Here is a 26,343-nt window from a genome sequence, read left to right on the forward strand (position 1 = left end):
TTTATCAATGCCATAAAATAAGAAGGTAATTTTGAACAAATTTCATTCAGGAATGAAATAATATAGTGCACTGGAAGAGGATTCATTTCATTAAGTATTTTTCTCTTCTTATCATATTCCACTAGCATCAAGGATAAAGAGAAACTGCCAATTCAAATGTACCACATGTGGGTTTACCAATTTGCTTTCAAGAAAAAGTTTTTTTTTTAGTTTTGGGGCAATGGAACCCCCTCCCCAACAAAAAATAACACTACTCAGAAAAGGAAGAAAGGGTTAAACATATGACATATTTTTTCGGAATATTGTCTCAAAATCTATCACAATTTTCTGTTGTTTTAAAATGGTCAAAATTTGAACAAGATCACATTGCTCAATCACAACATTTACAAATTTTGCCTGATACACCATGTCTGACCCCTCATATTTTTTTTTTACTTATTACACCACTGACATGTAGAGCTATGTAGACAAAAGAACTCTACTTTCTGTCAGGAGTATTAAAATATGGCAGAATCATCAGTGTAAAAGTGCTGAGATGGTGAGTTGTTGGAGACCTTGATCACAAAGGTTATATTTCCTGATGTGATCGCGATTAAAGCTGCATCCTATTGCCTCAAAGCCCTATTACTAACTTATTCAAACACAAATACACACAAATAAAAATATATACATAAACACACACTGACAGCTTGGATATTATGCATTCACAACATAACTCCTGCTTCTTATTTTATATGGTTGCTATACATTCAGAGACAAAAATCAAAGATCATGAATCCTAGTTTGACATAAAAGCTCCAACCTTATTTTGTTATATACCTTTAGGCCTGCCTTGTACAAATTCATTGTATAGATCCATGATATCTCCCTAGATATGAATATGATTTCAGTATAACTATACAACAATATTTGTGTGTCTGAACAGGATATGTACGCTACATAGTGATTGATGTTTCAAGGTGGTAGTCTATTTACATTGGGTGAACATAATCCATGTAGCGTTCATGCTCTTGATCACGCACTTCAGGGTTGGACTGACCCAAAACTGTTCATCTTACAATTACAATACAAGCACAAGATTGCTACTGCGTGGGAGAGAAATAAGGGTATCTCTCTGTTTGGGTTTCAAAGGACAATTTTCAATATAGGTTTTTGTCTTCCATTGTAATGATTTTTCAAAATCTTGATTACTTTAGTAATTTTATTTCATAGTACCATTGCTTTCTATTGCAATTAATGTTATTTTCTGTTTTTGTAATATCAAAATTTATGTCCATTTCAACCTGCCTTAAACCAGTATAGGTTCATGGATCTGATTTTGATTGTTATACTCTTTCATTGTTTTGACTTTGTTTATCATTAGTAAACTGCTTTTCTTTTGAATAAAGAAATTATTACAATCAATAGACCAGTTCGTAGTTACTTCATGGGCAATTTTGGTCAAATGACCTTTCATTTCTTTCATCATGATAGGCAGATTTCAAGGCACGATATTACGTAAGCTTGCCTTACATAGCAGGATGAAGAAATTGAATAGACCAGGTGACTAGAATAGCACACCAATGAACACTTAATGAAGGTATTTGTTGCATTCCTACTTTGAATGTATATCTTAGCATGTTGCACAATGTACTTGACAAACTGTGAAATACCAGTCGTTCGTGGAAGCATTGTTGTTTTTTGTGGATGTAAATGAAAACGACAATTCAAAAGAATATATGAATAATCAAGACATCAAAGTTGGTGCTTATCTCTTTAGATTTTAAACCACCATGTCACTTTAGTACAAATGACCTTCTTCTGATCATGCGTAGAATCTTTTGATCATGCGCAGAAAGGAACTACGAACTGGCTTATTTATCGACATGCTTTGAAAAGTAGGATTACAAAAGTACATATAGATCTATATCCTTTAATATCTAAAGCAGAAATTACATCAACTGGCCACAATACATCCACTAGCCAAAATAAATATTTAACCAAACTTCATCATAAATGCAACATTTTTCTTTCTTTTCTCCTGGTAGAGTCATTATATCCTAATTCAAAATCTTCTTGTTGTTTTTTTCATTTGCAATAACCTCTGCCCACACACCAAGCAAATACAGTGAAAACTATCAAAACAAGCCAAAATAACTAGAATGTCCCGGACATCAGGCAAAAAGCAAAAAACGTTTTCCATATCTCTTCGAACTTGATAGAACAAGATCAAGTACCTGAAGACATCAACCCATGGTATGAGAAATCAAAATATAAAGTGTCATATAAACTTGCTTCCTGTGATGTAGTTGCATACACAATGGCAGATTGCCAGATCTTGACGTCTCTCATATTGCCCTATCCTTCCCCTTGTCTTCCTGTCTCAAGAAAATTAAAATGTCTAATCTTCTTCATTGAGAATTTATTCCTCATATTCTTTTAGAATTAAGGGAACATGCAAACTATTTGCTTCTATTCATAAAGAATCTCTAAATCTAAATCTATGTGTAAAAACAATCTTTCAAGGTTTTTTTTTTAAATATTAATCTCCTTGTTTTATGTATCTATTATTTCATTACTTCTTCATTTTTATGGAATTGTTTCATTGAATCATTCATCTCTTTAATGATGTAGATTTATTGTTGCATATTTTTCATTCATTATTCAGGCCTTCACGTTTATAATTTCGTGGAGCTCAATAAATCGCTCTCCTTATTTTTTTGAGGAGCTCAATTGAGCTCCTCAGAATCGCTCTCCGTGAGGAGCTCAAATCAATTCATTACAATACATGTATGATAAATTGTAGATTTTTCTTAACATTGTATATATGCAATAGCTGTGTTAGCTATTAATTAATCTGTGGTGAAACTAAGCCTGGGTCACGTTAATACGTTTACAAGATGTCGTACGCACTCCTGCTAAAATTTTTTTGCTCTCCTTATTTTTTTTTAGGAGCGCCGGCGCGATCGCGCTCCTCAAAAATGAAGGCCTGATTATTATTCATATATTGATTGATTTATCTATTCATTTCTTGAATCATTTATTATAAAATCTAATGCATCTCCATTTAAACCCTGTCTACAACTTTGGTATTTAAAGCTAGAGTTAATGAACCAGAACTGAATCAGCTGCATTCAACAAAATACACATGTTCGGGTGGTGTTAGGTGTATTCTGTTCTCTCTCCGCGAATGCAAGAAAATTCCCAACGGATTCAAGAATATTTGAATCTACCAAAACCATCCGAATCAGGCCGTATTCGTGCAGAATCAGTCAAAAAAAAATTGTGAGAATTTGGTTTTGGCGTAACCCGAGCTTAAGGGATCAGAAATGTGACTTAGATTGGACTACCATCTTACATTCCAATTTTACAACAAATAAGTGAATGCTATACTTTTACCCAATGATTCATTGACAAAAGTTGGATTTGAATTGTTTTAGCTCTTAGTATTTTTTTTTTCATTTCTTTAAAAAAAGTCCCATTGAACATTTATCTAATCAATTCAGTGACTGCATATCAGAAGTTATATACTGAACTTTTCAGACTATTTCATGCTTGAGAAGTGTTTAAGAAATAATACAGAATTGTTTATTTTCTATTCTTTTTATTTAAATCTCAAACATTTTAAGTGTGTTAAATATAAGATTTTAGATCAAATCTTTCATACAATGTGCAATTTATGATACACTCCTTCATTTTTTCCTTAAAATGAATCAACCTTTGAAAATGAATAAACTTTGGATTTACCAAAGGGTCCAAAATGTAATTAGCCTTTAAGTCAAATACAGAAAAACAACTTGATAACTTGCCTTACAGAAATATTCACATTTTTGAATAAAAATTGCAGATACTAATGTTCTTTTAGTCAGGGTCATGTGCAAGGTTTTCCTGATGAAAAACCTGAGAGGAAGTATGTTTCCTTTCATGTACATGAAGCCCTATGAGTCAACACACAGATGTATATTCAGTGGGAAATTTAAAATCATTGTTCTAGCAAGAACATTGAAATTTAATCATATTCAAAATGATTATATTCAGAGAGGTAAAATAGGCAATAGCATCCAGTAAAACTTATATTGGGTTGAGGGCTATTTAGCCCCCAAAATAATAATTTAAAAAAACTCCCTGAAGTTGCAAAATACCTCCTAATCCTATTTTACAATTAGGTGAACTAAATGGAAGAATTTGGAATAACCAGAAGTAGGAAAACTAGTTCAAATTAATGCTGTTATTGATAACCTCTTTATCACCAGCCCTCTTGATAATCACTTAGTGATATCGATAACATTTCTCTTGATGTCGATAATACCCGCTATTATGTAGGGACATGACACTTTGACAGTGATTTTCCGATATCGCATAAATCAGACAGAATTCACGGAAACTGCCTTTTGAAAGTAGATTTTCGAACGGAATATCACAGAACAGCAACAAAAATCTCAACAAATACGGATACTTACCAGCAACAAAACACGGTCTAACTTCGCTGCAATCAAGATAACCCAATCATCGTGACTGCACTCGACTCCATCACTCGATATTCTTGAAAAGCGCAAGCTCAACTTAACAACTAAAAACAACTACCAACCATAGAGGTGGATAAAGCTAAAAGGCAACACACTGTACTGCCATGTGTTGCTGTCATCTACATTCGAAGATGCAATAGCACAATATTAAAATGGCGGATAGGTGAAAATCTTTGACTGCTCAGATCGATGTCCAAAAAGCCTTATTATTATTATTTTAGGGTTGGATGAAATTTTATTGAAAATTTCATCCAACCCTAAAATAATGCTAATAACATGAAAGGTGAGGATGTATTTACGCTAAATATGTTTGTTAAAAGATGTTATATAATTTTTTTTTCAATGGAACGCAGATTCTAAAGCGTTGTTGATATATTGGCAGATACAAATTTTGACCAGCGCGAGCATTGTGACATCGATAGTTATCGATATTGGCAAGATAATTTAAGCGATATGTCGACAGAGAATTTTCTTACTAATAACAGCGCTAGTCCCAATACAAAATATAATTCCCCTCATCATCAAACTTACAGACAGATCTACATAACTTCTGAGTGTACAAGATGGTTAGGTAGATTTAACTCAGTTAGCATGTAATGTATGTTTAATACAATCATATCTATAACAACTGCACAGTGCACTGAACTGCAATGTTGATGGCAATGTGCTCATCTCTCACATTCATTATCGAGCTTGCAATATGGATCATCTGATAAGAACTTTCCAAGGAAATAAATGTAGTTTTTGTTATGTTGAGTGCTGGCAATGTTCTCTGCCAAACTACATAGTCAACTCTGAAAAGGGAGACCTTTCCAAAAGTTATAGTACAACAGAAGGGTAGCCAAACTTCCAAAACAAAACAAAGATTCAACCCTCAAAACAAATCTATTTACATTTTGAAGGTTAGCTGCCCTCTTACTCCTACATCAAACAATAATGTTATATAAGTTTGTATTCATCAGTGATCTGTCATCACTCTATCAATATTTTCTTTTTCAAGAAATTCAGCTCACACTTTACGAAATATTTGTCTACATGCAGGAACCTTTGACTTGGATTTCTCTGAGATATTTGATAGCAAGGCAGTACAGCCGTGGCAATTTCAATCCCAATCCCTTTTCAAAAAATATTCTAAAAAAACACTTACCTGATATTGTGAGACCAAATCCCACTCCAGGTGATTTTTCCAACTCAACAATGGAATATGCCCGAACTTCCTCTGTGGAGGTTAATAGCAGGGGAAAAGGAAAGGGGTACGTGGGATGAAGGATGAGACACACACACAGATAGTGAGAGATGGATGAAAGAAAATCAAAAAGAGAGAAAATTAGGAAGAGAGAGCAGAAATGAGAGAGGGAGAGATATGGAAAGATAGGAAAAGCAATGAAATAGTGAAAATGATAGAATAGGATACATAGAATAGTTTGGGAGTAGAGGGACAAACAGAATAGGAGATCAGAAAAGGTAATTAGATTTATATTTTTAAGCAATCAATTAAAGCAAAATTACAAGAACAAAAAATATCAAAAAGAAGAAAGGAGGAAATTGAGAAGGAGAGAGAGAGAGAGATAAAGATTAAAATTAAAGATTTTATTGAGTGTAAATGTGACTGGGTAGAATCAACTAATACAAATTGAAAAAATGTAACATTTGACAATGCACACTATTGAAAATGATAATCTTAATACCACCTTAAGGCAATGTCCCCTGAAGCACTTTATTCCATCTATGATGAATGGGGTAGATCAATGAATAAAAACTGAATAACCTTTTGATAATGATCTATATTCATACTACACCACTTCAAAGTTTTCTTCCATCTCTTTTCATCAGAACATGGAATTATCTGTTATGTGATACATGTGAGTACTGCACACATAAATACACTATTTGCTGATGGAGATATTGTTTTGCAAGACTGAATTTAATAGACAGAGGATATCACGGAGACATGGAAAAATAAGATTGTGATGATCATAAAAGCAGGAAAGGAAACATAACATTGAAAAAGTCTCCGTTATCCACCCACTTGCTTTGATTAATCCTTTTAAAATATTGTTAGCAATTCAAGGAGACTACTGCCACAGAATGTTATTAAAGGAAAAGGCTTTATTACACGTAGGTCTGGCAAACTGCACTCGGACTTTCCAATATTCCTAAATGCTATTAATACAAAAAATACTTCATAAAAAGAGAAAAAGTGTACCTGGTATTGTAGAAACCTCATTCTGCAATGCAAGCTCCTGAGACGTCTTGGCTTTTCCCTTGCGACTGTCATCATCTGAAAAGATAATATAACAGAATACATCATCAGAATTATACTTCAAAAAGCAGTGACATAATTTTTTGCATGCATGTGGACAAGATGAGATAAAAAGTACAAGAATATTCTTTCAAAAAGTACGGAAAGTTTCTTTTTGAATTCATATAAGACATAATATAAGGCCTTACACACAAGAACAGAAGACATATTAACAGCTATGTGTTTGTCCAAAATCCAAATCAATGGCAAATTTGATTGATACCAGGCTATATAAACCTAACACACCATATAAATGCAAACAAAAGTAACCAACATGTTCTCAATGCATTGACGTTTCTTTATACAATTGTTAATGCAACCATATAAATGTCAGCATAACTTGCTAATGATCTCAATTCAGTAACACAGCTTGAACTGTTATATCGGCGAGCTACAGCATACCATTGGATATATACATAAATCAAGAATGATCGGGATCTTGAAATATTTCATGTCATGACATCATTGAAATGTTTTTCGTCATCTTGTAACGTAATGATTAATCAGATGTAGGACCATACACTATTTCAGACTGTGTATTTTTCAAATCTAAAACAGAGAGGAACACAGTATTAGTCAACAAATTCAAAGTAACTTTATTCTAACAGATTTAAAAAATAATTGAATATTAACTTAATTCAATTTAATTTAAAACTCTGAAAGCTGTATTGTACTAATATTTCAGGTGTATTAAAGAAAAATGATTGATGAATCCTGATTGGGGAATTTTTTTCCACACATTACATTTCACAAAAAGCCAGGATAAAGGTTTTGAAAAATAGTTAACCCATTCAAGAGAATAAGGGTGTGTCTATCATCAAATGTGGAATATATTATAAACTTTAATAGAATAATGTGTAGTATTGGCCCAGTTGGGCAGCAGATAAAAGAATGTACATTATGCTGCTACCTGAATCATTACAACCTTATAGCTCCAATGAGCTTGTACACAAAGTGTTATTGCAACCAAATATTTTGCAGCAATACACAGCTTAAAACACAAAGGTGTGAGCCGGGCTTATAATATTTGCTTTTATACATAACAAATTAAAGAAAATTTGAATCCTGATCAAATCTTAAGTCAAAGGTATGAAAGCAAGTTTCCGCTATTCCAAATATCCCCGAAATAAAATACCCACAGAAAGTAGTTTCAAACTGCCTTGATCAAAAGAATCCCTGTTAAATTACAAGAACTCTTTCAGGCTCAAAACTACTCAATGATTATTTCGCATTCACATCGCCCTGAATCATATCCTTCAGGGAAAGTTCTCGAAGTTACTAGCATGCGCAGTATGGTCTGATAAGCAGGCAATGCGTGAGATTCAAAATCGCTAAGTTACCATAATTTGCTTTCACACTGCCAAAATACCTGCGACCTTGGAAAAATCCCTGCGAAATTTCTCGTAATTTTGACAAGTACCTATGTAGCGGGTATTTTCTTTCAGGGATATTACATATAATTTGCTTTCACACTGCCAAAATTACCTGTTATTTTCTGATCAGGGTAAATGTCCAGATAAGAAATAGATCAACTTCAGGGCAGTCTGAAATTACCTGGAGGTGGTGGTACTTTCAAAATTGTTTTTACAATGAACTTTGCAGGGATTTTCTTAAAGGTCTTAAGAATAATTGCAGCATGGAAGCAAATTTCAAAAACGTTGTATGCGAGGGCAGGAGCAAGCATAAGCTTTCTGCCGGTTCATAATTACACAAACATAATATCACTAACAGGGGGTGTGAATGTACAATATGCTTAATGTTCATGACCTGTGTCACATTGTAGTGCTTGGTCCACTGCATGCTCAATCAAATTGTGTAAATTCTGACTTCCTGCCTCCTGTTAAAAATACTGCATGATTAATCACAACTTTAAACCATTAATAAACTCTTGTACCAATGCAATACATTGTATGTTTTTTTTTACAAACAAGCTAATACAAATCTGTCAATTCAGAAATATGGTAGTAACAAGTGGGATATGGAAAAACAATAAATGCTTACAAAGAAATCTTAAACTAATACCCAAACAATGATGGGCAATTACCAATTAACTAGTACAGTAGGTCATCGTGCTAAGAGCTTATCTACATGTAGGCCTATCCCCACGTAGCACGATGCAAGCAAATAAAAGTACCCACTTCTGTAAAATTTGAAGGGATAACACAAACAGAACCAGTACAATTTTACATAAGCTTGCAGCATTTAAGCACATTTTCAAAAACAAATATTAAAAAAGAATTAATGCCATATGACACTGCCATCTTTGCAACATAAACTAAAAATCTTTGAGTACTAATCGACTGGCGATATTTTTTCCATGAGATTTAATAATAGTAACAATCTATGAGTGCCACTCCTATTTACAAAATAAATCTTCATCAATTGTACAGAATAACTCATCCAAATAAAACAGGATTAAACAGTCAAATGCCATAGAGCTACATGTGGTCCCCTAGTCCTGACCTACATGCATACAATACCTCTTTACTGAACTGTATAGGGGTTTATTATCTTGTACTCACAATGAATGAAAAATTAACAGTACTGTTAACAAAAACAAAACTAATTCTATCCACATGTAATCAGCATGCTTCATTGATGAACCATTTTAAAAACAATTATCAAAAATCAAAGTTAAACAGTAGGCCCAATATCTTTTAAGCCTATTACCTTCTGAATTGTTTGAACAGAGCGAAGAGTATCACTTCTTTTGATAGAGCATTTCTCAATTAGTCATACATCAGTTTGTAAATTAAAGTCAAGCTGAGATGAAAGTTAAACACACCTTTTATAAGTTTGGTGGTGGGGTGTGTTCATTTTATTAAAAAGATGCGAACTCCCATTATTGTTTTTTTTAAATGTGAACTCCCATCTAGTTCTCATAGTATAGTTGAAGAATACCATCACAATTATTACATGCACACCAAATACCAACCTGTTCTGCGAGATTTAGGAAAGCAACTTGTCTTAGACATGACTTGTCCAGATCCTTGCTAGCTTTTACAAACAAGGCAGATGCAAATCGGAAAAGATATAATTCCGTCCAAGTTCACTTTTCCGACAATCAAAAGTTTGAGATCACAACCAAGATAGAGGCATTGTTTATCACTTCAATCAAGTTCTATAGCTTCAAAATATCAAAGCTGTAACTTGATCCTTGGAATCCAATATAGTAGTAGTTAAGGAACTATCTAGTCTCTGTAGTTGCAATGAGATTAAATAAATCACCCAACCCACAATGCCAAATACATGAACTGAAGAGTAATATGTTGGCAATCGTTTCAGAGCCACTTCACGTATCGGTACAATGTCACAAGGGAAAGACATCAACTGAGGCAGTCAGATGTAATGCCAGCATCTTTCCGCCCAAGTTGGATCAAGCTAGGTACTTCTAATCCAAAAGTTCACACTTCACAAGTTACAAAATAACCTTTGCAGAACATATAGGCCTATTCATAATTTTGGACCTGTCTGCAGCACCATGTAGCCCTTCAGAGCTTTGGGATAGAGAGTGACTACTGTTTAATCATTACAACCTGTCACAGAGAGAGAGACAGAGAGGAGGGGGAGAGAGAATCAAACTTTCAATCATCCCTAATAAGAGAATTGGACAATAATTGTGACAAGGTTAACACAGACAGCGAGTCATAGTTGGGGAGGAAGTTCATGTCCTATACCAGTGAGATTTGGATTCAGGGGGGGGGGTAATATTCCCTTGGTATGTAACTAAATATTTCTTACCCTTCAACAAACAGATATTTATGAACTATATCATTTTTTTGGGGGGGTGGCATTATCAGTAACTGTATCTTTTTTTAAATACTGAGATATGGGATATCATTTGCTAATCATTATCTCAATAAAAAATGTACCAGGTAGGCTTGATAATTTGACTTAAATGTAGGTGCACTGTAATGATAAATTTTGTAATAATTGGATTAAAACATGTCATAATTTGACATAAATGTAATTTATCAATTTTTTCTTTTGAAATAAAAATTCATTTTTCAATTTAACATAGAATTTTAACTAAAATATTTACTAGAATTGTAAAAAAAGGAAATATGTTCTCCATGATTATAAAAAAAAACCTTTGATCTAAGATGTCATGTTATCACATGTTTGTATGAAAATTACAAAAATAAATATTTGGTTTGAAAAACTATGAATTGACCTCAGAGATCAAGAAATGGCATTAACAGATTAGACTTGTAAAAGATAAGCTTGAGATCAAAACTTATCCAGGACTAAGGCTTTTTTAATCTGTAAATTATGAATTACTCATACACAGATCTAAGGTCTCAGTTTACATGTGGGCAATTCCAAGCAAAAGTGGACATTTTCCAAAAATTTATATTGGCTCTATTTTAAATCTGGATCAATTTTTTCTATTAAAAAACATACGGGATTTCATAAATACAAAAGGGGAACATAATTAGCCACAATTTTTTTTCTTACTATCTCCTTATAGGGGAATCTAAACCATACAAAAAATATGTACATGAGACTACATATATTGCTTTTTGCTAAATTTCAATTTAACAGAAAACTTTTGCTTGTTTTGTAAAATTTTCTTTTGGATAATCTGAAGGTCATCATTTTACATCATATCAAAAGAAAATTTTAAAATATAAGTTCATTTTACATTGCCTGTATGTGAATATTTCAGATGTCACTCCGTCACTCTGTAACTGGGTATGGGTTTATGTTTTAAGTTGTAATTAATGAAATTTTTTTAATGTAATGCAGCATAATAAAGCTACATGTAGAACATAGAATCCAATCAATAACTCAACATTGTGATAGCCATTTAAATAAAGTTTACAGAGTTTGAGCAAATGTTTTCTCCTCAAATATGCATGTCCATTTTACGTCACTCCGTAACCATGATTATCAATATTCATATCTCCTTAATTCAGTGGATCAAAATAAAAAATATTATTTTGAAAAGTGGGTTTCAGCAACTACTGTCAGGTACCATGATTTCTTCGCAAATAACTATTTACATATGGGTGATATCTTTGTTTGAATGCTAAAAACTTGTTTCTGAATGTCACTCCGTAACCATGGAACTGCCCATGTGATCATGATGCTAAATTTTGGTCTGGCATAAACTGTGGATTAGCATTTCAAAACTGTGGTTGTAATTACATGTATCTTCTTAATGTGGGAAATTTCATGTTTTTCAATGTAATAAAGTTATCAAAATGATGAAAGTGCTCATAAACAGCAATGTTTTGTTAAAAAAGCGGATAACTTATAAATATATATATACATCTATCAAAAAAATACTATTACGCCTATGTATGTTCTCTGTGGCAATAGGGCCTTAACATTGGAATACATGTTCCCATGATATAATAATATGTAGGCTTCATGTATGTCATTCAGCAAGAATCTTTATATTAATAGTCAATGGATACATCTCCTTTAGAAAAATAAGACAACAATTTTTGAAGATTAAAAATTTTGAAGGAGAAAACAGAAATTAATTAATTGCAAATGATTTGTGTACAGCAGCATACATGTATCATGTCAGACCCTCCAGACTACATGATTTCAGGCAATTTATCGCAATTGGGTGTAATCTGCCAAAACTAAAGCTTGTTGGAAGAACCTTTATTTCAAAGGGATAAAAATATTTCACCTGTTTTAATCATGAAGACTTATGTTTAAAACCATATAGGCCTTTACCACCTGAGCCTCAGAGGAAAATCTTTTCTCTTTGAGCATACATTGTAAATAGAGCATTTCACAATTTATATTAAAAAAAAAAGAGTAAAACTCTCTCCCTAATGATAGAGAGAACCTCTGCACTTGTCAAAGTGATTCAACTAAACACCCCTCAGGGTCTTCTGACCCTAGTGACCTTAATCTTGAGGACACAGAGGTCAGGCATTGGCACAAGTGTTGACCTAAAATCCCAGGTCATACAATAAATACAAAGTTTAGGTAACAGTGGTAGTCTGCCTCATCAGACCTCAAATTGCATATCCTACACTGTACAGAATAGAAATAACACTTCCCCACAAAAAATACAAATAAAGACCTATCGTCATAAAATAATAGAAATTTACGTCATAACTTTACAATAGCGTTTACATGTACATGCTTTTTAAGTCAAGAAACTTTTGCAAACTTTATAGGGTAAGAACGAATTGGTATGCCTTCATGTATTTTTGTTTTCTAATACTGAATTTGGAGCCACCTTATGGGTTGCAAACTGATAAGTAACTTTTGTTCTTAACATTAGTTATGAATTTCAATAATTTTATTCCATCTTTCTAAACCATTGATTACGTACAATAACATCAACATCAATTTGTATGGGATTCTAGAAAAACTAAAATATCGTTTTGAATGTTTTTCAAGCAATGTAAACAGGTCTGGTTCAGCAGTATGAAAATTTATATGGTTATTATTTCCACAGAAATGCAGAAAATGAAAAGAATTTGTCCATTGTAAATTGATGTGAAATTATAACAATTACAAGCAATTATTGCATGGTTCTCGAGAGAAGTTCATACAAAGCAGAGTGCAAAGTGTTCATTTCTATGGAACTCTTTTCAATTTCACCAGTACCATTATCCCCCCCCTTGATATACTGTAAATATGTAAGCCTGAATTACACTGTTCATACTTTGCCCATACATGGTCAACTAAAACTGAAAATAATTTCTTCAGATTTTCCTTTATTTCCTACAGGTTAGATTTAATAAAAGGTAGGCCTAGGTGTTTTTGTCAAATCAGATTAACCTGTTGCACAAATATTTGCTAACAAGTGTATTATCACACTTGGTCAATTTATCACCCAATCATGAGTGTAAAACCTTCTACAAGGCTCTGAAAAAAGCATATTAAGACCCACCTAAGCAGGAAAAATATTCATAATTTTTAGAACAGGCCCCTAAGGACTCACATTCCTATACAAAGGACACACCTTCTTCATGCCTCAAATCTAATGTTTTCATTTGCTTTCACACTGCAAAAAGATATTTTGGAGATTTTTTTTTTAAAAGCAGCAACACCATGTATGCTGGGTTTATTTCTTACAAGTTCTTAAATTTGACTCAGGCAAAATACCTGGTAATTTCTAGAATTCCAAGTAAAGAAACACCAGGTATTTTCTGTGCTTGAGTTGGTATGGCAGCATATTACAAGGCTCAAGAAAAATGTTTATAAACTGAATCTTAAAAGCAAGACATAATGCAGTGTAAAGTTTGGATTTTCAAAATCCCTTGAAGCAAATTAGAGTGTGAACAGTTTATTCTGTTGAACTACAAGCAGGGGGTCAAAAGTTAACAAAACCATTCTTACAGCCATTTTCACCGGGGGGTCACTTCCATTCACGAGTGGATACCATGCGCAACCATGGGGTCTCGAAAAGCACCCTAAACACGTAATTTCTATATTCTGAAAATGCACCCCTTAACAAGTATTGGCATGTGAAACCCTACCCTTAACAAGTATTGGAAACAAAACGATACTCTTGGCAATATTCCCTGAAATGAACCCCTAAACAAGTACAGGAATGTTTTAATGTTACGGGTCCTTCGGTCATCGGCTTTACCTTATTTTGTTTAGTACGACCCCACCTTCTACAACACCTCGCGCAAATCGGACTCTAAACACGTAGTGTTGGGGCAAAGAGGACATCCTTTATAAAATATTTTAATTTTGTTTTATCATCCCCGCAAAGTCGACCCTAAACACATAATTTTCCTTGCGAAATAGATACCCTTTTATCACTATTTTTGTGTTTTTGACACCCTTATCACGTTACGTACGTACCGTGCCCTATCATGAAAAAGACATCCTTTTTACGTGTTTTTTTTTTGGAGCTCAACAATAAACAGATAATGAGATAAACTATTCTTGTGAATGCATTTGTATTTCAATCAACATTATCAGGGGGGGGGGAGAGAAAAACCAGAGCAACAATAATTTGCTATCTCCAAAAATGGTTTCATTCTGTTTGTTGAAAAATCAAGGTCTGCTACAGTAACTTACAAACTTTGACCAGATCTATATCTTAATAGTTCTTTATGACTGATTTTGAACTTGAAGGTGACTAAACAGTTAACTACATGACATAAGGACAAAGCTTATGCTCCAAATTTGCAAACTAAAATACAACAAAGCAAACATTTCTAGCAAAACTAATAAAAAAAAAACACTATGGACTTTTTTAGATACTTTTCAAGACATACAACAATCTGTAAACAACTAAATGTTGTATGCTTCCTGGGGAAGTTCAACAAAATTTTGACTTACTCGCACACAGCAAATAGTAAGACTGCATGTATGATCTGAAAAATAAGTCAGGCAACTCCTAAACCAGCAGATTGCTTACTGGGCAGCCATGCTCTAACATGATTTTATTGGTCCATGGTATAGAAATGACACTGGTCTACAGATACCGTGTTTACACAGTGACACGGCTCGGGGGTTCGACACGCGAGCCGTGCTCAACACGGCAATTTTATGCTGTGTAAACGCGATCAGTGTGATCCGCGAGCCGTGTCGAACACGGCTTTTTAGATCCGCCAAAATCGTAGGTTTCAACCCGCGAGCCGAGTCAGACTCGGCAATTTTTTCGTGTGTAAACAGAAAGCCGTGTCGAACTCTCTTGACCAGGTCACTGCGCGCGCTTTCACTTTTGGCATTGTTGTTGTCCGCACGGACAAGATTCGATTACGGCGGTGAATTTCCCGCTTTTAATTTGCGACGTCATAATTATTCTTCCGTTCGAGATCCGCGAGCCGTGTTGAACTCGCCTTTTTATATGTACGTATAAACGCGATCTCTGATCCCTTCTTCGCAGTGTTCAACCCAGCTCGCGGATTCAACACCCGAGCCGAGTCAATGTGTAAACACGGTATAATTGGGGGTGGGTGGGGGATGTTACAGCACCAAAAAAATGGTCCAGGGCAGAGGAAAAACAATGTAAATGAAAGGAAAAAAGGTAATATGAAATTATTTTTCTAGATATTATTATGTTGAAATCTGTTTCATTTATTATATTTTTATTTCACAAAGGTCAAATTCGTTTATTGCTCAATTTGCTTGCACAAATAGCCTACTATCTAAAAATGTTCCCCTTCTACACCATATCCTGCATCCTCAACATCTATTTCTCATTACACTACTGAGTCTTGATGTCATGGAAAGACAAAAATGCCAATGCATGGGCCTAATTTATAAATAGTGAAGACTGCGCATGTAGGCCTACTCTCAAGACTCTTATTTTGTCACACCAATGACTGTCACTTAAAGCAAAGTGACAAAGTAAAATTAACACCAGTCTTGAGAATGACCTCACTAAATATCAAACGTACCTCTGATTGTGGGTAGCCTCTGCTCCTTACCGAGTCTCAGCCGCGCCCTAAATCTCTGATGGCGACGCCTCATATACGGCACATACACATCCATCTCCTACAGACTATATCCTTCTCTCTTTTTTCCTTCAGAGCAATCTCTTGTTTTAATCATAAATTACAAATATATTCCAGAATCACAGCCCCCACGCTCAGGAAACTCCGATCCAATATGTCTCAAAGATCTTACATTTCACAGAGATTGTTAACTGAGTGATATGACTGTTACGAGCATAATCCCACTAAGCTGATAAATTTTATTTCAAAGCCAAGTTTAAAAAATGAGTAGAGTGTGAGAAGATAGTAAGCAAGAGAGAGAGTCAAAAGAGAAGAATTAATGGACATTTGAAAAGGGTTCATTGATGGGAGAGGATGATATTGACTCGCCAGGTCTTAACGGCAAGATGCCATGATTTGATTATAGGAGGCCTTAAAGGAAAAGTGATTAGGAATACACTAGAGCTATGACTTTGCATGAACTGATAAATGCCAACAATACTTCACATTGCATATATTTGATTCTTCTGGTAATCTAGACTACATTAACAGCTTCCATGTTCTCATCTATGTGACAAGTTGATGTAGAATACCTACATGTCCACTGACCTTATACAAAATAAATACAAAGAATAATTTTCAAACACCAAATGGTCAGAACTCATCCAGTCTTCCGTCATTAAAAAATATACAACACTTTTTTCAGTGTTTTGATTTGCAAATGCTTTTCTATAATCACTGGCAAGTCTATTATCTTTGGGAATTTAAATATCTTTGCAATCAAAGAATAGGTAACATTTGATGGATTTCATGCCATTAGCTCCGGAGACAATTGCTAAGCTGTAAATTCAACACAGTAATTACATGACCAACTTCAACCCCGGGTTTAACAATATACCCTATCCTAAACCTAACCCTAAACCTACAATGTAGCATAAAACCCAATTGCAATCCTAACCATAACCCCACACCTTAGAGAAACTAAAGCCCAGAGAAATTGTTGACAGGGCAAATGTTGTATCACCACTAGATGTGCATACTCAAATTTTCACTACATAACACTTCCCTGGTCATACTAATACTTATTAATGAATGCTAATACCTACTAATCTTCTTGAAAGGAACAACACTAAAAACTTACTCTATAAAATTGTTGCATTTTCTGGCATGAAATTTGATCTAATCTTACTTTAAAAAATTCACCTTTGATAAGTTGTCCAAGTTCTCACTCAATAAATCCAGGTAACACTTTCCATACATTCAAGTCAACCCTGTTTAACATGAACTTGAACCAAACTGCACTTTTGATAGCCTTCTTACTTAAAACATGTGTTAAATACATCAAGCTGAGCAGAAAGCAGCATGTGGGATGAATAAAAGAGTAAAGACCCAAATCAAGGAACTACATACTTGATTTGAAGTTGAAAGTCACATTGCCTTTAATATAAAATAGCTTTCTTTGTTTCTATTTTTTTTTTAATTATCATTTACTGATCTGAATGCATATTTTGAAGATTGCAAGGGAGAACTACAGGTGTCTTAGATTACTTGTCTGAAATGTGTTTTTATTCATTCTCAATCATAATGAAATCATAGATATGATTTCCAAATACAGGGAGAAATAGGTTTGAGGTCTCAATGATCAAATTTGTTGTGTCACATTCAGTTCTACCAACTTCAAACTCTAAATCTGTGTCTGTGTCGAAACATAAATTTGCAAATGCAGGAGTACATTCTACTTACCCCCCCCCAAAAAAAAAAAATATGATACACATGAAAAAATATATATTTTAAAATTTACAACAGTTTAAGGACAAAAATCTTGTTTAGCAAGGAGGTTAAGGATAAGAAATGTGCAAAAGACCAACTGAGCCATCCACTTCACTCATCCTATATGTAGGAGAATCACTACATAAATGATTTCATTAAAAAAATGCTACTGTGAGAAGCCAATCTGAAGTGCACTTTCTCTTGCATGATATATACATGTAGATCATGTAGATCAAATTATCTGTGGAATATTATTCATATTATTTTTAAACTCTATTTTACATTCTAATATGAGTGGTAAACTTGGTGATTAATACTGTAAAGCTTCCATGCCCAGACTGATTTATCACCCATAACCAACAACACTCAATGACACTTATAAAAACTAGCACATCAATGATGTGGAGCTCATCCGGCACCTCGCAACGAAATTTAACACAATTTCAGCCCAGTTGACACTGTAGTGAATTATATTGGTGACATAAATTGAGGATTATTGAAATTGATGAAGAAATGACATAGAAGCTTTTTTTGTGATCTATGAATAAATTTCATATAAATTAAGCATAAATAATTTTCTAGTCAAAATTTCTTAACTCTGTGTAGAACCTTGGTGAACCTAATGTAGCTCTCAGATGGAACAAAAATAATCAAAATCAATCAACAAATAAATAGCTAATTTTTGTGAGTTTTGAAAATATATGAATAAATTAGCATATTTAATGAGTTTCAAAATTCTGTGTTGAAATTTTGTATCACCCCCTCGAGCTATCATATAAAGCAAACAAAATTGAAATTGATCAACAAATGAAGAAGAAAAAACATTTTCTGTGATTTATGAATAAATTTGCATAAATTAGCATAAATAATTTTCTAGACAAAATTTTGTGTAGAAGTTTGGTGAACCTCATGAAGTTCTACCAGATGGAAGGAAAAAAAAATCAAAATCGGTTAACAAATAAAGAAGCATTTTATGTGAATTTTTAAAAATATGCGTAATTTCGCATAAATTAGTATAAAAATAGTTCTGGTCAAAATTTCAAAATTCTGTGTAGAAGTTTGGTGAACCTCATGAATCTCTAACAGATGGAAGCTAAAAATTTGAAATGGGTCAACAAATAAAGAAGAATAATTTTTTTGTGATTTTTGAAAAATGAGCATAAATTAGCATATTTAATATATTTCAAACTTCTCTGTAGTGCTATTATATAAAGCAAACAGAATTGAAATCGGACTTTAAATGGCGAAGAAGCATTTTGAAATTGTGGACGGACGACAAACGACAGACGCCACGCCACTGCATAAGCTCATTTGGCCCTTCAGGCCGGATGAGCTAAAAGATACATATTTGATCTGCCTGTATTTGAAACTCTAGTTGAAATTAAACCCTGGTCTAAAGTTATGCTTTAACTATAGATTTGTGATATAAATTTTCAATAGTACAGGTTGAATTTATCAGCTCATCTGCAACTGAAATCATAACTCTCTGGAAATAAATGACTGTGGCCTAAGTATTACAGGGATCATTTCACTTTGTGAGCAGCTGTTTTACAAAATTCTTGAACTGAGATAAAACATGTGTATGAGTGCCTGTATTTGTCCTAAAAAAACCTGAAGCAGACCACGATATAGAATCAAAAACTCTGATTTAGATACAAGAAATTTATTAGCCTGATTATTGGAACCGTCTAGTAGACGGGTTGAGCTTTACCAGTTTTCTCCAATTCAAAAGTCTGTTGTGTCTGCTGTGTGTATCTCCTATACACACACTATTACTAGCTGCACTGTAAATTTAGTGTATACCTTGTACATACTGTGTGTAGGTCATGCTGTGTTCATCTAGAGTTAAAGTATACACACGAAGAAAATTCACGAAAGTGATGATTACAGACAAATTATATATGGATGGAAAGGTATTGTCTTTTTATGCACAAATATATCGCTAAAAAGTCTTATAGATGTCGTGGAAATGCAAGAAATTAAATTATTAGACACCCTTCTCAGCCCCCAAAACCGACAATCACGCAGCGAAAATGGTCGAGAATAATGATGTCACACAATTGACGAGCTCATCATCTCTCGGTGCATCATGCACTGAATCACCTTACTGACCTGTTCAATATCTTCCGAATTTACCGTTTTTTTTCATGTAATGTGATATTCAATTTCTGTTTTCGACAACTTCAGACCAAATGTGAATCAGAACTGTGTTCCTTTGCCCGTTTTTATTGAATTGTGGACTGTAAAGACCGATTTTGTCTACTGCAGTCGTCATTGTGTTGCTCCAGTCCAGTCAGTACCGTAGAACCAAGTTTGAAAAGATACTCGTAAAATTACGTCACTCTCGCCGATGAATATTCATTAGATTGTGGTCGTGCGTGTTCAATACTAAGCCTGAGTCAAATCGATTATTTTGAAAACCGGTGTTCGACAGCTTTAATTCGATCGAACATCGAATATTGAAGGCGGGAAAAAATTTGCTCCGGCCATCGCGTCGATGCGCTACTACGCACTGACGGTATGCGCTGGCGTTAGCTAGCCGGGTGAGCATTGCACAAGCAGATGACAGAGCAAAGTTCGTTTGTATTTTCCATGACCACAAAACACACAAAAAAAGGCCGGGGACCAATGCAGAATTCTTCCCAAAATATCTTCAACAATGATATTTGCAGATGACAACATATAAGTTTAAAGTGAAACAATAATAAAGACATGAATCACGCAGAGTCGATCCGAATGATTTTCGGTCAACTAGCATTCGCAGTCCAGACTTGCATTCACCAGCCCCGTCCGCAGCCCCGTACACTCACTCTCCCGAAACGACAGGCGTGCTTGTCAGCGCCAGCAAACAAGTGCAACCAACGGAGAGCGCTATAACTTGCCTGAGATTGTGAAGTTGGCTCCAAAATGAGTTCCAAATAAATTTATGCGAATAAATACGTAATTTTCTCTGGATGGTCATTTGAATTGCTATTCAATGCTGATATAACGATTGTGAGGAAAGATTGTGGAATATGAGTTATGACGATGTTCGAGAATTAATCCTGATGATGACAATCCATTTTTTTTAGGGACAATAATATTGAGCATGCGATCGAAATAAATACGAATGTTTCGAATCGAGCCCTAAATTCATATAATTACGATTTAACAAGATTTTATGGTCATACTAAGAATATTGACGATGTCAGCAAAGTATGTTATGTTCATATGGAAGAATTAATACTGGCATTATTTCTTTTGTTATTCCATCTCTGGACGTCTTCTCCGAGCTCCAAGAAAAGAAGCACAATGCGCATGCGTGTTCGATGACGTATGACATATTTTCCATTCATGAAATCAGAGCCCAAAGTTGGGCACAAACTAGCTTCAAATTGATGGGAAAAAAATATCAAACGCAATTTTCTCTGTTTTGTCATGTAAAATGCTTCCTATATGGTTATATTACGATCTTGAAAAGTTTTTGAATGTAGGCAATGTTCGAGAATCAATCCTGATGTGATCATTTTTTTATTAGACAAGTGCACTCTCTCGACTCAAGTCGATCGTCATGAGATGTCCGCCATTGAAAATTGAAACGAAATACAAACGTTTTACATCAAGCTCTAAATTCATATTAATGATTATCATATGCAAATTATTGTTAAATATTACGATTAAATAATGTTCTGTGGTCATTATATTAATATTGTTCATGAAAGCAAGATTTATTTTACGTTGATCGCGTCAATCTCCGGCCATTTTCTGGTTTGATTAAAGAACAGTACCGTACTGCGCATGCACGATCGATGGCCATGACTTCCATTCATGAATTCATCATGCATAAATTATCTCAGCACGAGCAGACGAGTAAGACTCGAAGTATGATCGAAATAAACTTCAAATTAATGGTGAATAGGCATCATAATTACACAATCGGTTTCATTTGGGGGGCAATAGAAATCAAGTAAGTATTGTAGTCAAGTTGGACATTACTGATATTTTCATGATTGATTGTGTGATCCAAACGAATCGGCTGGCCGACGTATTTTTATTTTTTTTCGATGCACCGATTTTGCAAAATCTGCACCGGTGTTCGATGACATCGATCGAACACCAATTTTAAAATTGATTCGACTCAGGCTTATTCAATACACACTGAGTGCATGCATGCAGAGAGTTAACACGCACGACCACGATCTAATGAATATTCATCGGCGAGAGTGACGTAATTTTACGAGTGTCCTTTCAAACTTGGTTCTTAAGTGCCTACCGTGAGGGTAGGAGTCGCTGCCCAAATAATCTAACTTGAAAATAAAAAGCAGCAATTAAGTAAGATTTGATAAATACAGGACTGAATAGAATCTCACATGAAAATAAAAAGAGAAAAAAGAGCTGGTAGGAACAGGGAAGGAATATAATTTAAAAAAAAAATCCTGACCCCCCAAAAAATCAGAGTTTCGAACCAGGATCCCCGCACTCATAAAAAACTGTGTGCGTACAGATTTGTCCATAGACCGTGGCTATATCTCTGTCGGGTTCATAATGATATATAAACAAAGTGCGTTCGCTGCTGTTGCCTCGCAATGCATCGGCAATCCAACTGCAATTCCAATCATTTGCGATGGATATTGCCGTGTTTTTTTGTGGTTCCTGAACTTGCTACGTAATTAAATTTCATAATTTTTATTCAGTTGTGAAGACGAACGTCTATGCTTTATATTGATAATAATATCAATGTGGTGCAAGCATGATTTCTAAGTGAAAATATGATTTGTTTATTCACGTATATTTCTTGAAAACAAATATTTTTTTCTAAGCTAAATATCGGTTACCAAAATATGTTAAATGTGCATTTCATTTTACTGTTCAGAAAATTCAAACTTTTATCTATGTAATAAGACCAATCTAGAGAGGAATAAACAATTCTAAGAGCAAAAAACGCTGATTGGAAAGATCGTCTTTAATGGGCTGCTGTCAGCTCAGCTGCTCACTGCTCTTGGTGTGACTCAGCTGGAGCTCGCCAGAGGACGGACGAAGGCAGAAATATGCCATGAAAATAAGTCATTTTTGAGAGCTGATTTCTGAAACTCTAATCACTATTTTAAAAAGTGAAGTTATATATCTGATTAGTACTACTTCCCCTTTATAATGATGACCACAAAAAGTCATTATAAAATACTTTTGATTCTTTGGTTGTGTACTTTAATGGGTTAAAGTGCACAGATTCTCTGTATACACAAAATCATTGAAACCAACTCCAAATTTTTTCAAACTTTGGTTTATTCTTGAAGGTTTTAAAATTGTTCCTGTAGATATGATACTATGAAATTTTTGGGATGGTAATTTTACACTATAAGCCTTTATGTTTAGCCCATTTCAAAGAATGAAAATGATAATTTTTCAAATCAGAACAAAGTGAAATGATCACTTTAAGTAAAACCAGATTTCAGAACATGCACAACTGAGTCAATGACTCACATGAATACACTGTATGTAACTAGCTTCTTGGTGCAAATGAATGAATCATACTGTATTAAAGATTAATTTAAATTGTTAATGAAGACAAAGAGTCATTCAAATAACCAAAATGGAGATCAAACCCATCTACAGTTTGTTGAGGTTTTTTATTCAAATGAAAATAGCAATAGAACTGAGTAGGGAAGGTCACTGAAAGATTAAATATGGATCATGGAGTTGAGATATCATACTGTCATTCACTGTATAAATAGACTGTAGAGCATAAACAAATGATATCAAAAATCCTGTGTCCATGAATGTCTCAAAACGATCAGCAACCAATGAGATAGAGACTGAAATGTCATGCATGCTGAACATACATGCATGTGATAATATGACCAAACTGTAATTTAGATACCATTTCCTTCTTGTGTATTTTGGAATCTTTGTTTTTTGTTCTCTGGAAACTAATTTATCAAGAATAATCGAATTTTGTTTCATTTGTTGATTTGTAAAAAACAATTTTGTGTTTTTCCTAACCATATTTTTTCATCATATTGGTATATGATATTCATTTTTAACTGATGACATTTTTTTTATTGAGAATAAACCTATAAATTCAGCCAAGGTTAATACTAACTATGTATTTCAGAATCTGTACATCATGTATACGCCTATCAGACCCTAAATGACTTTTGACCTTGATCATGGGAACCAAAACTCAGGCAGGATGTTTAGTGATACACCATTACCCTTATGTCCAAGTTTTCCTGAAACTCAGGCAGGATGTTCAGTTAATTTTTTTTAGCCCGATCAGGCAAGATGTTCAGTTAATTTTATTTCAGCCCGATCGGCCCTCTTCGTGATTCAAGAAACTCCGTCTCCACCATCGCAACAAGAGCGATTCCTGCTCGAGCGAAGCATCGATGCATTATGGTCTGACGCCGTGAATATATAATCCCGACTGCGTCTGCACCTACGAATTAGCGCGATAATTCGTAAAATAGCGTGCTATTTTGCAAATAATCCCAAGTTGACTTGGGATTGCAATCTCGAGATTAATCCTACAAACTAACGCGATAATTGTGTCTCGATTGCAAATAATCTTGAGATTGTTCAGATCGGGATAATTTGCCGGATCAGAAATAGCGCGCAAATTTGAAAACTCAGGATGGTGCAGACGGCCCTATTTCTACTGTCAAATTTTTGCTTGCACTGTCAATGGCCCCCATATCTAATCATCACAATACCCATTTCCTTTTTCAAACCATCCAAAAATATTTTTTTAGAAGGTCTACATGTAGCTACAGCCCTACATCTAAATCCACTGACAATCATGTCCGTACATACTTCATACACATGATCACACAAGGGGCTAAAAGAGACCAAAATTGAGTATTGTACTCAGAGTATATATCTAAATCGTATTACTGTATAAATAACAAAATATTTAAGTAGAGATCTCATTCATTATTCATATACACTGAACATAGCTTATCTTTCTTCATCTTTATAACCAAAACAATATGGGTTTTTTTAACAGGAAAGTGACTGATAATCAATCATAAAATTTGCAATGGATTGCTTGCTCGTTTTGTTCACAAGACCCAAGATTGATCAGTTTCAGTAACCAATCAGACTTGATGTTTCAAATTCAATTTGCAGTCCATTGGAAACTTATCACCAAGGAACTGCATAACGCATTAACTTTTCCACTTGTCAACTAATATTTCACTTTATCAAAGAAACCAACCAACACAAAAGTTTGTGTGAATGAGTTTAACCTACTAGACCACAATAAAGAACTAAATTTGATGAGCTAACTTTGATATGATGTGATGCAGATACTTTTAGAAGAGACTTGTCTATATTCATCATACTTGATCAGTATGATGGATGAGACCAAGTAGCATTTCCTCATACTATAAAACAGATCAGATAAAAGATATAATGGTCAAGCCATAATGAACTGGGGCATAGAGATGGATGTCTATTCACTCATCTTCCTGTATACTGGAGCTATGGAAATTCAGAGGTGAACTAGGGAAGGGGAGATTAAAGCCCCATTCACACTGTATGTGAATGGGACTTTATGTATACAAGCCTATGTCAACATGAACAGCAACTACTACATACATGGGACAGAAAAGGAAGGTGTACATGTACTTACATCCAAATGGTTCACGAATTAGTTTTGCAAGAGTAGGCGGTTTCAAACCGCCTCGATCACAAGAATCCCCGTTAAATTATGAGAACTTTTTAAGGCTAAAAATACCCGTTCATTATTCCTGCATTCACGCCGCCCCGAAACACATCCTTCGGGATAAGTTCCCGAAGTTAAGAGCATGCACAGTGTGGTCTGATAAGCAGGCAAGGCGGGAGATTCAAAATCACTAGCCCAGCAGCCACCCACGCCGCCGCGCCCGACGACACGCTGGGATAAAAGTTCCCGTAATTTGCTTTCACATTGCTAAAATACCTGCGACCTTGGAAAAATCCCCACGAAAGTTCTCGTAATTTCGCCAAGTACCTACTATTTAGCGGGTATTTTCTTTCGGGGAGATTACGCGTAGTTTGCTTTCACATTACCAAAATACCTGGTATTTTCTGATCGGGGTAAATTTCCCGATCAGAGAATACCTGGAACTGGCGAACTTCGAGGCGGTCTGAAACCACCTAATGTTGAGGCTATATTTTTCATTTTATGAATTGTCAACTGATATCTAATCATCAATAGTAACCAATCAACACTTGAAACAAATGATGGTATGATTGTTAAAACTGACAAAATTCTGACTTCTAGCATTTTATTAAATCAACTAGCAAAAATGAAATTATAAAAGAGAAATTTGGCTATGCCACAATACTATCAGGGGGGCCCAATGACACAAAGCTCATAACTGGCTGTAGGGCTTACTCCAATGATTGAAATCATTGATCATCACATTACATG

General features: G+C 34.5%; 1 protein-coding gene across 4 annotated transcripts in view; it reads right to left on the reverse strand.

Moving 5' to 3' along the window:
• Positions 1 to 26,343, reverse strand: part of LOC121410917 (glutamate receptor-interacting protein 2-like) — a 64,772-nt gene that overhangs the window by 32,463 nt on the left and 5,966 nt on the right. For 3 of the 4 annotated variants that reach the window (XM_041603302.1, XM_041603303.1, XM_041603304.1), the window contains exons 3-4: positions 6,712 to 6,786; positions 5,653 to 5,724 (exon numbers count right to left, since the gene is read on the reverse strand). In XM_041603302.1, coding sequence (XP_041459236.1) covers positions 5,653 to 5,724; positions 6,712 to 6,786 — 147 coding nt within the window. Of the gene's footprint in view, positions 1 to 5,652; positions 5,725 to 6,711; positions 6,787 to 9,742; positions 10,274 to 26,343 lie in introns of those variants that run through there. The other variant, XM_041603305.1, reaches the window with a different exon arrangement.

The sequence above is a fragment of the Lytechinus variegatus genome, chromosome 3 (assembly GCF_018143015.1).
Source record: "Lytechinus variegatus isolate NC3 chromosome 3, Lvar_3.0, whole genome shotgun sequence".
Taxonomy (NCBI): domain Eukaryota; kingdom Metazoa; phylum Echinodermata; class Echinoidea; order Temnopleuroida; family Toxopneustidae; genus Lytechinus; species Lytechinus variegatus.